The following is a 13,049-nucleotide window of genomic DNA, read 5'->3' as shown; positions in this document are numbered from 1 at the left end:
AAGGCAATTGTCAAAACATGATATTTCTTGGCGAGGCGGCGGCCAACAAAAAATTTCGCGTGGCGCGAGGCTGAACAAGGCTGGCACCCAGCATTGACCAATCAGCAGCTGAGGAAGTCCCGGTCTATCAAACATACATTGAACACGAGGAAAGGCGACAATTGGTCTCCCGACATCATCTCTACATGTGCAGTGCGCGAGAATACTATGTCCAAGTGCGATGGAGATTTGACAGCTGCAATACTATGCACCGAGCAGGGCGTAATCTATGGAATGTCGCTTTGACCGCTATCATCAAGCCGCTTCTGTTACATTGGGTATAATACTCCAAAACAAAACACATGGAACCGCTCAACTTTTGAAGTGCTGTAGTAAGCTCTTTCGCTCCACACAGGGGGTTCTTTCTTCGCTGATCTTAGAACAGGCAACATAATCAAGAAAATGAACATGCACATATGGGAGGAATTTGTACATAGAATCATGTCGTAAAGGCCTCATTACTCTTCAGTCAGAGCGTCGTCGCCTGTCTCCCTCCATTCCCTCGACTGCTCCGTGAGCCTCTTGACCCCGGTGACTCGTTCCGCCCATAAGGATTCGGATGCAGTTCTAAAGGTATAAGCCCGTTGGGACGAGATCACTCCAATGGCCTGGAGAACTGCTTTGCGTGAGTCGCGTGAGAACACGGCGGGATGGTTGATCCACTCAAGGCTGGCTTCGATGTCGGCGTCGAGAGCATTCATGATGGTGTGATCAACATTAGTCGAGCGCGGAATAGGGGTGCTGGCGTCTGAATGGGGGCTGTGGTCGCGGGCGTGGTCCGGGGTGGCAGCTCTGGGACTTCCGGCTTTTGACTGCGGACTGTGGCGTTTATTGACCGGATGAGTGGCGCCTGGAGGCAGTGGTGGCAGCCCGCCTTTCGCCAACCCTTTCAGAATAGTTCTTGTTTCGTTCAACAGGTGATGCGCACGCTCGTGCTGACCGCGCTGGACAAGAGTGAGGGAGCGACTCAGCATGTCGGACGTCAGCAGCTCCATGCGCCTTTGCACGATGGATGGATGGGGAGGGATGGGAGGTGTTGGCGGTCTTCCATTCTGGCGCGAGCGACGATTCGAGGGTAACATGGTGATGGTCAGGAGTGATGGCCGGGGTAATTGCACCATGGAGCCTTCCCGGTGCAGATCGCCAAAGGAGAGATCCGCTTGGAGCAATGGCAGTTCCTCCACGCTTTGAATCCTCTGATCATCGGTATCAAGGGAACCACCCAGAGCTTCGAGACCCGACACTATCGATTCCCAAGCATCCTGTGGTGCAGGCTCCGAGGTCGAGGTGTCCGGGTCGATCACCAACTGCACCAGCACGTCGCGTTTGTCGCCAAAATGGAGGTCTCCCAAGCTTGCCTCTGCATCCCGACCGGTGGCTCTCTTCGTCGTCTGGAGAGCACCGTTGATTTTGACGAACTTCGCGGGCGATCCTTCAGGCAACTTGAGCTTGAGCTTCACGTTCTGGTGAGATATCGACTGAAGCGCGCCCAGGACGCCACCCGCACATTCGCGGAGCATCATCCAATCCTTGACGTAAAGATACGATGCTTTTGTCCGACTCGACAGCTCAAGCATGCTCTCTGGTTTGTGGGTGAGACCCAGGCCAAAAGAGTATATACCGACCCTGGGGCAGTTAGCAGAGAGAAGAACACGAGACAGTCGAGAACATACTTTGCAGCTTCGGCTCTCTGAACAACGAAATCCACGCCTTCCATTTCGGATGTCGAGGAATCGCTGATCAGGAGGATAGTCGAGATCGGATTTGCGGCTTTGCGTTGCATCAAGAGATCCATGGCCACATTGGCGCCATCCACCACGTCCGCCCGCAAACTCTTCTGTCCAACGGGTCGAATCGAATTCAGCACTTTGTTCCATCCACTCCACGTCTTGGTGGTCATCCCAACCACCGGAACTCCTCCGCCACTCGAACCAAAGGTGACGAGACCCATCCGATCGCGGTCGCCCAAGTTGTGCACCAGGAAACGCAGTGTATCCCTCAGAAGGGTAATTTTCAGACCTTGCATCGAGGAAGACACAGGAATGACAACGACAATGTCTATGGGGACGTGGAGTGAGGGAGGAACCCGCTTATCGACCATGTTCTTCGACATCGAATATTCCGTGGCTGCCGTCGTAGCCGACCTGGGTCCTCCGTAGGACGAGGCAACTGAAGGCACACGTCGGACATTGCGCGTGGTCTGCCGGCCGTACTCTTCCTCATCCGTGCCGGAGGTGTCCGGTTCGTAGTCCTGGTTGAAACGCGGAGAGGGCTCGGTGGCATGAAGGTCTCGCAGAGCTCGTTGCCAGATTTCCAGCTTGTCTCGGTCCTGGAACAAAAGATGGAATGTAGGCAGCTCGGCCACGGACAAATTCAACGTCAAGATGCACTCGTCTGGAGATGCATGCACCTGCCGCAAGTGTTTCTTGATCAGAATCGAGCCTTTCAGTGTGCATCTCGTCAGTTTGCGGCCGGAATCGGTGATCAATGGAGGCTGAGCGTTCTTCTTCTCCTTGACACAAATGAGCATCTCTCCGAACAGGTAGCACTCAAGCTCTTGCCAGGAGTGACGGTCCTTGCCCACCCTGATGACACTATGCAGGCGTAATTTTCCAAATCTCTGAAACTCGAGCCCATGCCAATTATCCACACGCATCCTCAGTTCTTCGGTAATTTCGTCAAGGATTTCTGAAGACTCGTACGCGAGAGGTGGCCGCTGGATTTCCTGGTGTCTATGCATTGCTGGAATACCGACGCCAGAGTCGCTGGGAAGGGGTGGGACCGGAGGCGTGTTCTGCATTTCTTCGAGTTGACCATGGAATTTACCTTCGGGAACTTCAATAGTAACGAGGCACGTAACAGTCTGCTGTTGACGGGACCGAGTCAAGGTCGGATACTCACTGCGAACGGTGACAATAGGGACCGGGATGGGCTGCTTCATATCTTTGGTCTGAGTTCCTGGGACGGTGGTTTCCATAGCGTGGAGGTCATAATCGTGCTTTCGTGGATGACCCGCATGGTCATTGGCGTAGTCGGTCGAGGAGGCATTGCCGCTGTCGTTACGTGAATGAGTCTGTGATCCGAGAGTGCCATGACCGGTGCCATGACCGGTGCCATGACCGATGCCGAGGCGTTCGATGCGCATTCTTTGGCTATCTCGACTGTCTCGGTTGGGGTTCTCGCGGCTGAGTCTTTCACTCACAGCTTGTGAGCTGTAAGTGTCGTCCTGGACCACCTGCCTACTGGGCTCCCAAGGCATGGGTGTATTTTGTGAACTCCTTGGTGAAGATACATCTTTGGAAGCGACGGCTCGGACCATATTACTCAGTTTGGCTATGAAGTTCGGTTAGAAGTGATCTGAGCAGACCGGCAACGAGGGCACTCACTCAGATCCAGGATGCTGCCACCGCGGAAAGAATCCAGACTCAAGGGAGCGTCGCATGTTGGGCAATATTGGGAGTCCGAGTCGCGAATGTATTCGTAGAAGCAAGCCTCGTGGGCGACATGGCCACAGGAGAACTGTAGAACCCTCTCCCCCCTCAGTGTATGTTCCAGCAGCTCTTCGCAAGCGGCGCATTCCCCTCCAACAAATGTCCTTTCTCGTCGTGATCGTGAGCGGTCGGAGTCGAGCATGCCGGCCATGGGATGCCCAGCTCCAGGAACGCTTGTCGTGGGGGAAGGAGGCGGCCGTTGGTCCCTCGTACGCGGACGATGGTTGTTCGGGGTATGCGGTCTACCCAATGTGCCCGAGGAAATACTAGACTGCTTGAAGGTCGAATTGTGAGAAGAGGCGCCCAGTGATGAGGCCGCGCGAGGAGGATATCCGTCGTGACGGGCTCGCGAGACCTGGTCTGGGAGGTACAACACCATGAGTCAGTTCTATCGTTTTCCTCGCTTTGTCCTGCTGAAACACTAATTGACTGTGGAAAAGCAACGCTGGAGGAAGGGAGTTTCGCCGCCGCAAGAAAAAGGAACGCTGCTGCTGGAGGTCTTACAGTGGTGGGCCGGTTTCGAATCGTTTGTGCTTGTCCGAGACCTTGAACGAGGACGATTGAGAAGTCCCAACTCGTAGAGGTTTTCGGTGGTCTCTCTCGACACCTCGGCGCTGGAGTAGGAGCGATCGTGTTTGGTCATGGAAAAGAGATGCCCGACTGGCAGTGCTCTCCCACTCTAGCGTCAGACCAATTTCATCCAGAGGGAAGATCCTGAGAGAACTAGGGGAGATCGGTAACCACGTGGAGGCCTTTCAATTTTGTTTCCTCAGTGGGCACTTCGGGAGGACGGGGATAATGAGAATAGAATCCAGAGGGGGGTTACAATGGCTAGAGTATAGTATTGCACTTGGATTGCTGCTTGGGGGACTTGGAGGGAAGTAGCACTTTGGCCGTCTGAAAATGGTGGATGCTGCTTCTTTCTCTCCGACACGGTCAACCCGGCCTCTGTGGGGGGGCACTCTCATTCATCACTGACCACGAGCACCTTAGCATATGAGACCATGAGGCACGATCGATTCTAACCAGTTGAACCGGCTCGGTGGGGGAATCCCATGGCGCAACGCTGTGTGGAGCCCTGCTTTGGGACGGCGGATGTCATGTCAAGACAAGTTTGCCAGGCTGGAGGGGCCTGTGACCGTGCAGTGGTGGAGAAGCTCAACTGTCTGTGGACGAGCGAAGAGGCATCTGAGGGCCTGGGGGCATGCTCCGTGCTCCATACCAGCACCGGGCATGGAGATGGTGTTGCACCGAGCGCCTGGAACCATGCCGCTGTGGGAAAGAGACTCAGCCGGCGCCATGGAGCCGGCATTAGGCGCTATTAGACCCAGAAACCAGCGAGGACCCCAGGCAACCCCCTTTGAAAGGCTGCGAGAGGGCTCAGGGCAGGCACAGCAGCGGGGGCCATCGGAGGATGCCACTGATGCTAATGCTGCATGGGATCCCGACACTGGCGGGGCGATTCACGTCTCTTCCCACCTGCCATTCGAGGGGAGGCTTTCTCTGGGGGGGCGTCGTGTTGCAGTAGTGATCTGCGTCCAGGCTTTCCTTGCCAGGTAAAGCACCAAGGGGAAATGTCAACCAACGTTACCTGAAGGTCTCGAGCTAGCTGTTCCGGCCCTATCCTGGACTCTCGAGCCTCCCCCCAAGACATCCCCCAGAAACGACGCGTCGGAAGTCCAAGCCTGGTAGCCTCGGTTTTTGACACCTGTGGCTCCTGGCAAAGGAAACGGGCCCACGACGGCAGGAACTCAACGTCACGGACAACCCCCGTGGACAGGTCGAGGAGAAGGGTTCGGAACATTGTGCCCACAAGGACAGACCCCGTATACTCGTAGGTACACACGCAGCGAGCCAGGCATAACCGTTACAGTAGTACATACCTGGGCGTGATGGCCCTTTGTCGGCGTTGACATTGCCCATGGGGGCCAACGGCCACACAGGCAGGGGGAACCTTGCGACATGCCAGCAGGAACACTAGGAACAATGGACTCGCCAAATGTAAGGTACCACACAACACTTCGCTCAACGGTCGACGGTGTTGGCCAACATTAGCAGACGCCTTTGCCTTCTGGGCGGGTGGAGCAGGGCGAAAGGAAAAATAGTCCCTTGGGCATCATCCCCTTCCACTTTTATCGAAATTTCCCGTGTCGTGACGAGAGCTAATATGATCTCAAACCACGTTCCTTCGCACCTACCTGTGCCTCTGAAATGACTGATCGACAGAGCTAGACCTTGACTTGCAGCATATTAAGCGATGGCTCGTTTGTATTCGGTATGTATCTCTATTGTTCCCTCTTTCTCTGCGGAACTGAAGGGCAAAGGGAACCCCGGGAGGAAACCTATGCCTTCATGCCTGATGCCTCGATTTTTGGGCCTCCTGAGAAGGCAAAACATGGTTGATCCGTCGCATGAAATCCCTGAATTAGACCAAGCCAGGCGTGTTGGCGGGTTGGTTGGATTGCCAACAATATCTGGGAAGAAGCTGGTCTCGAGTCAGCTGGGGGACGGGCATTGTGCAATTCGGGGACGCCTTCCCACGGTCCTTTCTGTTCTGGGGAGAGTGAATCTGCATCGTATACACTAGTGATCTCGTTGATTCTGTGTCATGATGCCATCATCCATGAGGACTGCAAGCAGCCCAAGAAAGCGTGGCTTGTGTCCTCAACGTTCAACCGCAGACGTCCTCAGGAGGCCCCCGGCTCAATCCTCATAGGCGAAACAGGGTGGCCCATGTCTATAAGGTGCCACTGACAGGGGTTCCTGCATGAATACTCCGTACGAAGGCACAACTGACTGCCATATTGGCCCCACGGCTGCCCAGAGAGCGATACGTAAAAGGACCCAACCACTTGCATACCTCCGCCGGGGACCTTTTCCCAAAGCATCCGGCTGGTTCAGGTACCGACTCAATCGCCATGTCGTCGTTGCCGTTGGTGTCCAGGATTGCAGTGGTCATGCCATGGCCCTCGTCCTCGAGCTCGTCTCATTTGTCCATCGCTATAGAGAACCTCGTCATGTGGCGCAAGCAGCCCGATGCGAAGGACTTTCACGAGACTGTTCACGGGCAGAGAAGGATACAGCGGCCTGGCGTCGTGTGTCGATGGCCCTGCGCATACTTGCCTTCTTTCGACCAAGTACATGAGCGATAGTAGGCAAGGCCAACAGCGTGAAGCGTGAAGCGTGAGAGCTACAGTCGCCACCGTCAGCAAATTACGTACCACTCACCATCTCGCAAGACACTCTGGCATGTAAAGAAACGTACTCGCAGATACCCAGTGAAAGTTACATAGTCGCGGGCAGTAAGAGCGCTCGTGCATTCGGCTCCCTTCCATCGCTTTACTTCTCAAACCCATCCTCACTACCGGTGCTGCGAAGTCCAGGGTTAGGGCACCCGGGGAAGTGACTAGCAATCCAGATAGTTGTTCATCAGATTCCCCAATCCAATCGCCCAACCGAGAGACTAGGGCAACGGGTTTCATCCCCTCAAACTGCCGGCATTGTTAGATAGAACCATAGTACCTGAGCAGTTCGTTTCAGAGTGCACAGACACCTCTCACTCTGTTCCTGTAAGCGAGATATGGTGGCATGACTTTTGCATGAGCTGTTCTCAGTCCTCACTCCTCAGTGCTCCGTACACTTCTAACCCCCTGATCGCCCGGGTGTACGAGTAAGTGAGTTCTGAGTACTCCGGACGCAGTGTCTATCCACAATGGCCCGTTCCAAGATGCTCGCACGCTTTGAGCCTTTGAGGAGGCAGGGCGGGATTGTGGCGTTCGGGCTCCTATCAGACCTGTTGATTGTGGAAGGTGACGCCTCGCAAAAGCCCAGCGTTTGGGTTCGTTCGCGGCAAGGATCGCCGGTTCCTGAAGCTCCCACATTTCGGATTTGCTGCGTCGATGGCAGCGGGCACAGGCACCCAAACACCAAGGGGTTGGTGACCAATCCGAAGCGTCTTGCAAGGGAAGGGTATGGCCATTTCAGATTGGCCCTTTCCTTTCCCATTCTGTGGTTGCAACTCGCAAGGGCCCAATCCCCCTCCAGGCACAAACCATATTGAATCTCCCTTCAAGTATTACCGGGCAGCCTTGCAAAACCGACAAGTATTACCCTGGACACTTTTTGCATCCGCAATCGGCGCAGAGCAAGTCGAGACGAGCGACTGAAGGATTCTCAGAGCCATGTCGCTTGTCATCCTTTCTCCTCGTGGCTCGTGAAGGATTCCATCGGCTCCAGAGGAAAACCCCCATTCTTCCTGCATTAAAGTGGGCATTATGCTTCGACCTGAGGTCCGCAGCTTTGGGACCATCGATTAGGACTTTCTTGTCTGTCCTTCCTGGCCCAACGACGTTCTGAGTCCCTAGTGGTAACCAAAAAAACGTGTGCAGCTGCAGCAACGTGCTTGAGTGGAGGGGCGTGGAGTCTACAGACTGAGAGTTTTTCCTTCTGCGTACCAATGATTCTCAACTTTTGCAACGCGGTCCCTCGATCGCCCTCAAATCTACACCATTGTACGTCAAATCGAAGTGATCGACACCGGTAGGAAGAGATGGCTCCCCACTGAAGTGATGTAACAAGAAACGGCGGCTGCCATTCTAGGCGAAGGCAGGCATTCTACAACGGTGACTGGTCCTGAGGAACTCGTCGATTCCAAAGATCGCGGCGTGAAAATTGGAGCTGGGAAATCGTCACCAAAGTGGTCGATAGAAGGTCGAATCCTCGTATCAAGTCGCCGCAGGGCTCAGCACGGCCGCGGCAAAGTCATGACTCCCCCCCCCCCTGAAGCCCATTTGAGTTCGTTTGGAACCTGAGTCTCTGCGAGGTCGCCAGTCAAAATTATGTTCCTGTCCTGGTCGAGACCCGGGTGGATAAGCACTTTGTCCAGAGGTTCCGGCTACCGCGCAGTGACAAGCTGACGGCGACTCAGCTAACAAGTTCCGTTGTATCGCTTGGAGATTTCATTGAGTCGGGTATAGAAATACATGTATCTGACATCTTCACCACTGAGAGGAACCACGGCGACTGTGCGGTAGGCGAACCTGAGCGACAAGACGGATTCAGCAAGCACGAGTCCGTACTCTCTTAGCTGCTGTTGAGCGATTACTGGAAGAAGCAGCCGGGGGCGTTTTCTTTTGGCACCATCGAAGTCCAATCGTTCCCCGTGCCGTGCTCTTTCCCACCAGTGGACAAGTGGATGTTCGCTTAGTACCTCGTGGCGCACGACAATCATGACCCGTTTGGGTCGCCGCTTCGCAACAGATTCGAAATCTTCGCCGTGCCCGTTTTCGAGGGACCTGAGTTTGAGGCCAGAGCAGGCTAAGTTATCATTGCAGACTCTAGCAGTACCTGTATGTCGTTAGTCACAAGGGGTGTTAGAAGTTTACGGCCTGCGCATTAGTCTGCCGTTATCGGTGCAACGCGCATTGAACTGCTAATTCGGCATGCTTCGCTTCTTGAACCCATGTGAATTGACACGTTGTTGCTGATCATTTCGGTTGCGGGAAAAGGGATCGTCAGGAGGAGCACAGGTACAACGCGAGGCTCGGCTCAGCTCACTCGCATAGGTCTCGCCCCCAATTTTCTCCTGCCTGCCCTGTTTTTCCCGTAGGCAAGGAGGCCCCAGTCTCTGAGAGATGGCCAATTATGCACTGCCCCCTTTTGTTGCGGCCGACGACGACAATATATTGCGTCTTCGCCTCGTGGTAGTTCTGCTGTCAGGGCCCTAAAGTTCGCCAAAACTCAACCTAGAGATGTGTGGGACACGCGCCATATGTAGCGTGGGCCAATGTCTTTCTAAGCGATATTCCAGACTTTCTAGGGAGCGGATGATCAGCTGGGCTTCTAGGCCTTTCCCGCTGGGTCGTCTACGGAGTATCGCGGTCTACTGACAAGACCTCCAACCTGGTAACTTTGTGCATACAAGAGAGGCTGGGTCTGATTGTTTCGGGAGATTGATTGTGCAAGGAGAAAGTTGCACCGTGGCTCCATCACCCTGGAAGATAGATGCTTTGGACTAGACTCCTGAAACGGCACGCCCCCTTCTGGACTCGTACACAGCTGGTAGGCTCTCGCGGGCGATATCCAGCGAGGATCCCGCGTTGACTAGACCTTCTGCCGGACGAGTCTTCCGCTCTCCGGGTATTTCACTGTCAGGCGTCCGAAGTTCGAATCCAGTTCAGCTGTACAGTTATTTGACGGTCTCTCATGTCCATGAGAAAAAGGCAAAAGTGGAGGGTCCAGACTCTGGCAAAGAAAAGTTTGATTAAGTCGGCATTCTTTGAGGATCTGGATCCTCTGAGTCTGCCTGAAGAAGGCCTCTCGCTTCCTCGGGGCCTTCGTCGTCCTCCAGAGCAGAGTCTCGAACGGTTTCTGCATCGGCAACAAACCCACCAGCCTTGCGTCCGTCTGCCGATGCGGACAAGATCCACCAAACATCCTTTTTGGTGAGCATGCCTCTGAAAGCGCCGCGCTCAACGAAAAGGAGGTATCGAAGCCCCAGCTTCTGGAACATATGCACCGCCAGTTGGAGTGAGCTGTTCGCGTTGAGCGTGATGGGTGTCTGGTCCATCCAAGGCCGCAGGTCGATTCCAGAACCTGCGGCAATGTCGGGATGGTAGGTGAAATAACAGGGGGTTCTTGGATCAACAATCGTTTCAGCCCCGGGTCTGGATTGGTGACTGCTAGGATGCATCATCCGCTCCAGCGCGAACGCCAGTTCAACCCGAGAGATGTACCCTAGAAGAGTGTTCTCGCGCGGGTACTGCCGGTGTGAACCTGTTTCAGTGACATCGCCTACTGCCTTCCTGAACGAGACCACCGGAAAACCTCGATAAGATGTTGTTCTCAGAATGTTTTGCAGGTCCTCGACAGTATACAGCCGATTGGCATCTAAGCACTTCATTTCCTCCACTCTCGTCATCAGACTGGAAACGAGGACGTGAGGCATAGTTGCGTCGTCCTTGTTTTCGAGATATGGGTATTCGTTGAATTGAATCCAAGACTCGTAGATGCCACGTGTGGAGAAGACATCTCCGATCCATTTTGCAAGCATGACTGCAATCATGATTGGCAAGACATAAGTAAGGGCGCCTGTTAGTTCAAACATGATGACGACAATCGAGACGGTCATCCTTGTGACCCCGGCCAGCGCTGAAGCAGCTCCGACGATGGCGTATGTGCCCGGAGTAACACAGGGAACGTCAGGTTCGCAAGCAGCGAACAACAAGGATGTCGAAAAGTGTTTGTGTATCAGCTCAACAACCACACCAAGTGTTCTTCCATAGAGTGCGCCAATGGCCAGAGAGGGGAGAATGATGCCTGCCGGAATTTGCAGGCCAAATGTGACGCTCGCCAGCAAGAAACCTAGCAATGAAGCTGCGATCAAGAGCCACGCCATCGACAAAGCTCCCGCAGTTGTGGCACGACAGAGACCAAAGATGTCGTTGTTCCCGATAGTGGCACACTCTGCAAATAGATAATACACCAATTCAGACAGTTGGGCCCGCATGAAGAGGTTCGGATAGTTGATGACTGCAGAGATGGCGGAGACAACCAATATTTCCAGCAGGGGCCTGTTGCGAAATGGATAATTTGCAGACTTGCGCAGTCGTGCCACTAACATGTTCAGTTTGATGAACAATCCACCATATACTCCACCGATGATGCCGAGGAGAATGAATGGCGCAAGTTCGAAGCTGTGCCAACCCGTCGTGTAGGTGACTTGATACAGGACAATTTTTCCGGTATGGAAAGGATTTAAAGCCTGCAGCGTCACTGCTGCCACCATCGCGCAAACAAACGATTGCCACATAGTCTTGTCCGGGAAGTAATAGGCCAGCTGCTCCAGAGAGAATAGGACACCGCCGATAGGTGCACCAAAGGCAACGGAGATACCAGACGCAGCTGCAGCGGAGAGGACTTCTCGCTTTCGGGCTTCGTTCTGGCTCAATGATTCGAATGGCTTCATGATAATATTGGCGCAGCAGCAAGCCAGATGGACGAATGGCCCTTCTTTACCAAGCCACATGCCCGAAGAGACGGCGAGGATCTGTCCAAGTCAGCTCGCCTTCAAGAAGATCCATGAATGAACTCACCAAACCAAAAGACTTCGTGATCAGAGTCCATGTGCCGAGAAATCGTCTGATGACGAAACCTCCCAGGACGGTCTTGATTTCCGCTATACCGCTATGCTGGGCATATATCGAGTAATGTTTAACGAGGACCGCCGCTGAAACCGCAAACAGGATAGAAAAAACAATGAAGAAAATGTAGCCCATAACGAACTGGGCGGCCTTGGCTCTTATCCCCAACGCCGCAGGCCATGGAGTCCAATCTTGACATTGAGCAAATTCGTCGTGACCCCAACAGCAGAACTGCTTGTTCAGGTAGAAGTCTCCGCCGCCGACTCCCTTCTTGCAATAGCCTGTCTTGATGTCGCCCAGCCAGTCCGAGGCAATGTTGATGAAAGCTGCGACGCAACCCACGGAGATCCCGCTCGCCACGAGGACGAACCAAACATGGCTGGCGTCAAGCAGCTGTCTCAGGTTCCCAACCAGGCCCGTATAGTGTGCCAGAAGTTTTCTCAGTCGTTGTCGCTCTTTGGTATACTCGTAAATCCAATCGATGGCAGTCATGTCGTCGTAACCGACCCGCCTGCCTGGCCCTTCGACATACCAGTCGAGTGGACCATCGTCTTTTTGGCCGACGTGTTCAGGATTGTGAAAGTCACCCTCTTCAGTACTGGTACTTGTCTCGGCCGCCTCCCCGTTGGAAGAGAGCCGTACGGATGTTACCGTCGACGGTGTCTTCCTCGATCGCGATTGTGAGACGGGGGAAGTGCTTGTAGGGCGAGCCGGTGTCCTTGAGTCCAGCAGATTGGGTGCTCTGCTGTCCAGACATTAGCAAAACCATGTAACTCCAATCATAGACATTACCTTGAAGAGATATCACCAGTCTCCTCCGCGCTGATCAAGTCAAGGTCAGATGCATTGCTGTCGTCGGACCGTGGACCTGCCATGTTCGCAAAGTTTCGAAGACTCTTCCACGATTCTGCGAGACTTCATTATCATGACAGTGCTTCGACAATCACCCACAAACGTCAACATTGACCGGTTGGAGGACACATTGGTTGTTCATGCGGAGAGGACGGAGTCCAGGGTCGGATATTATGGTGAATTCGCGCCCAGGTCGCGGCGGCTGTCGCCCGTGCCGCGCCGCTTTTAAGCTATGACACACAGCCTCGTGCAGCCTCACCAGCCTGCTTCCGGCTTTCGAGGCCCAAGGCTGAGACGTAACATACGCACAGCATATCGACAGGATGGCGCCATGATTGCCGCCACGTTGATCTCATTCACTACACAACACAACGCGCTGTATATACGGCTTTTTTGGAAGCAGCATCCATTCTTCCTCTAGTATTCTTGCAAGTGTAACTAGCTTCCTACATCTGATACGTCCGCTGCAATACTTCTGTAGGCAACCTTTTCGAATCGCAGCAATCAGTGCCGGCGCCCAGGTCTG

At 54.1% G+C, this 13,049-nt stretch overlaps 2 protein-coding genes across 3 annotated transcripts; both read right to left on the bottom strand.

The window, feature by feature from the left end:
- Nucleotides 1-203: 203 nt before the first annotated feature.
- Nucleotides 204-4,458, bottom strand: PV07_01953. 2 transcript variants are annotated; one of them, XM_016388535.1, is made up of 4 exons: nucleotides 4,035-4,458; nucleotides 3,426-3,890; nucleotides 1,713-3,372; nucleotides 204-1,665 (listed from the first exon to the last, which is right to left on the bottom strand). In XM_016388535.1, exons 1-4 carry the CDS (start codon nucleotides 4,171-4,173, stop codon nucleotides 498-500), a joined length of 3,432 nt encoding a protein of 1,143 aa, XP_016255463.1. In that variant the 5' UTR covers nucleotides 4,174-4,458; the 3' UTR covers nucleotides 204-497. The 2 variants fall into 2 exon arrangements, with proteins under 2 accessions (XP_016255463.1, XP_016255464.1); XM_016388536.1 differs by having other exon boundaries at nucleotides 3,426-4,458.
- A 4,477-nt stretch (nucleotides 4,459-8,935) lies between these two features.
- PV07_01952 (uncharacterized protein) lies at nucleotides 8,936-12,680 on the bottom strand. The gene is made up of 3 exons (XM_016388534.1): nucleotides 12,464-12,680; nucleotides 11,624-12,416; nucleotides 8,936-11,577 (listed from the first exon to the last, which is right to left on the bottom strand). Exons 1-3 carry the CDS (start codon nucleotides 12,544-12,546, stop codon nucleotides 9,793-9,795), a joined length of 2,661 nt encoding a protein of 886 aa, XP_016255462.1. The 5' UTR covers nucleotides 12,547-12,680; the 3' UTR covers nucleotides 8,936-9,792.
- Between the last annotated feature and the right edge of the window lie 369 nt (nucleotides 12,681-13,049).

The sequence above is a fragment of the Cladophialophora immunda genome (genome assembly GCF_000835495.1).
Source record: "Cladophialophora immunda strain CBS 83496 unplaced genomic scaffold supercont1.1, whole genome shotgun sequence".
NCBI lineage: Eukaryota > Fungi > Ascomycota > Eurotiomycetes > Chaetothyriales > Herpotrichiellaceae > Cladophialophora > Cladophialophora immunda.
The sequence above is the reverse complement of the archived record's forward strand: the minus strand, read 5'-3'. Positions and strand labels throughout refer to the sequence as shown.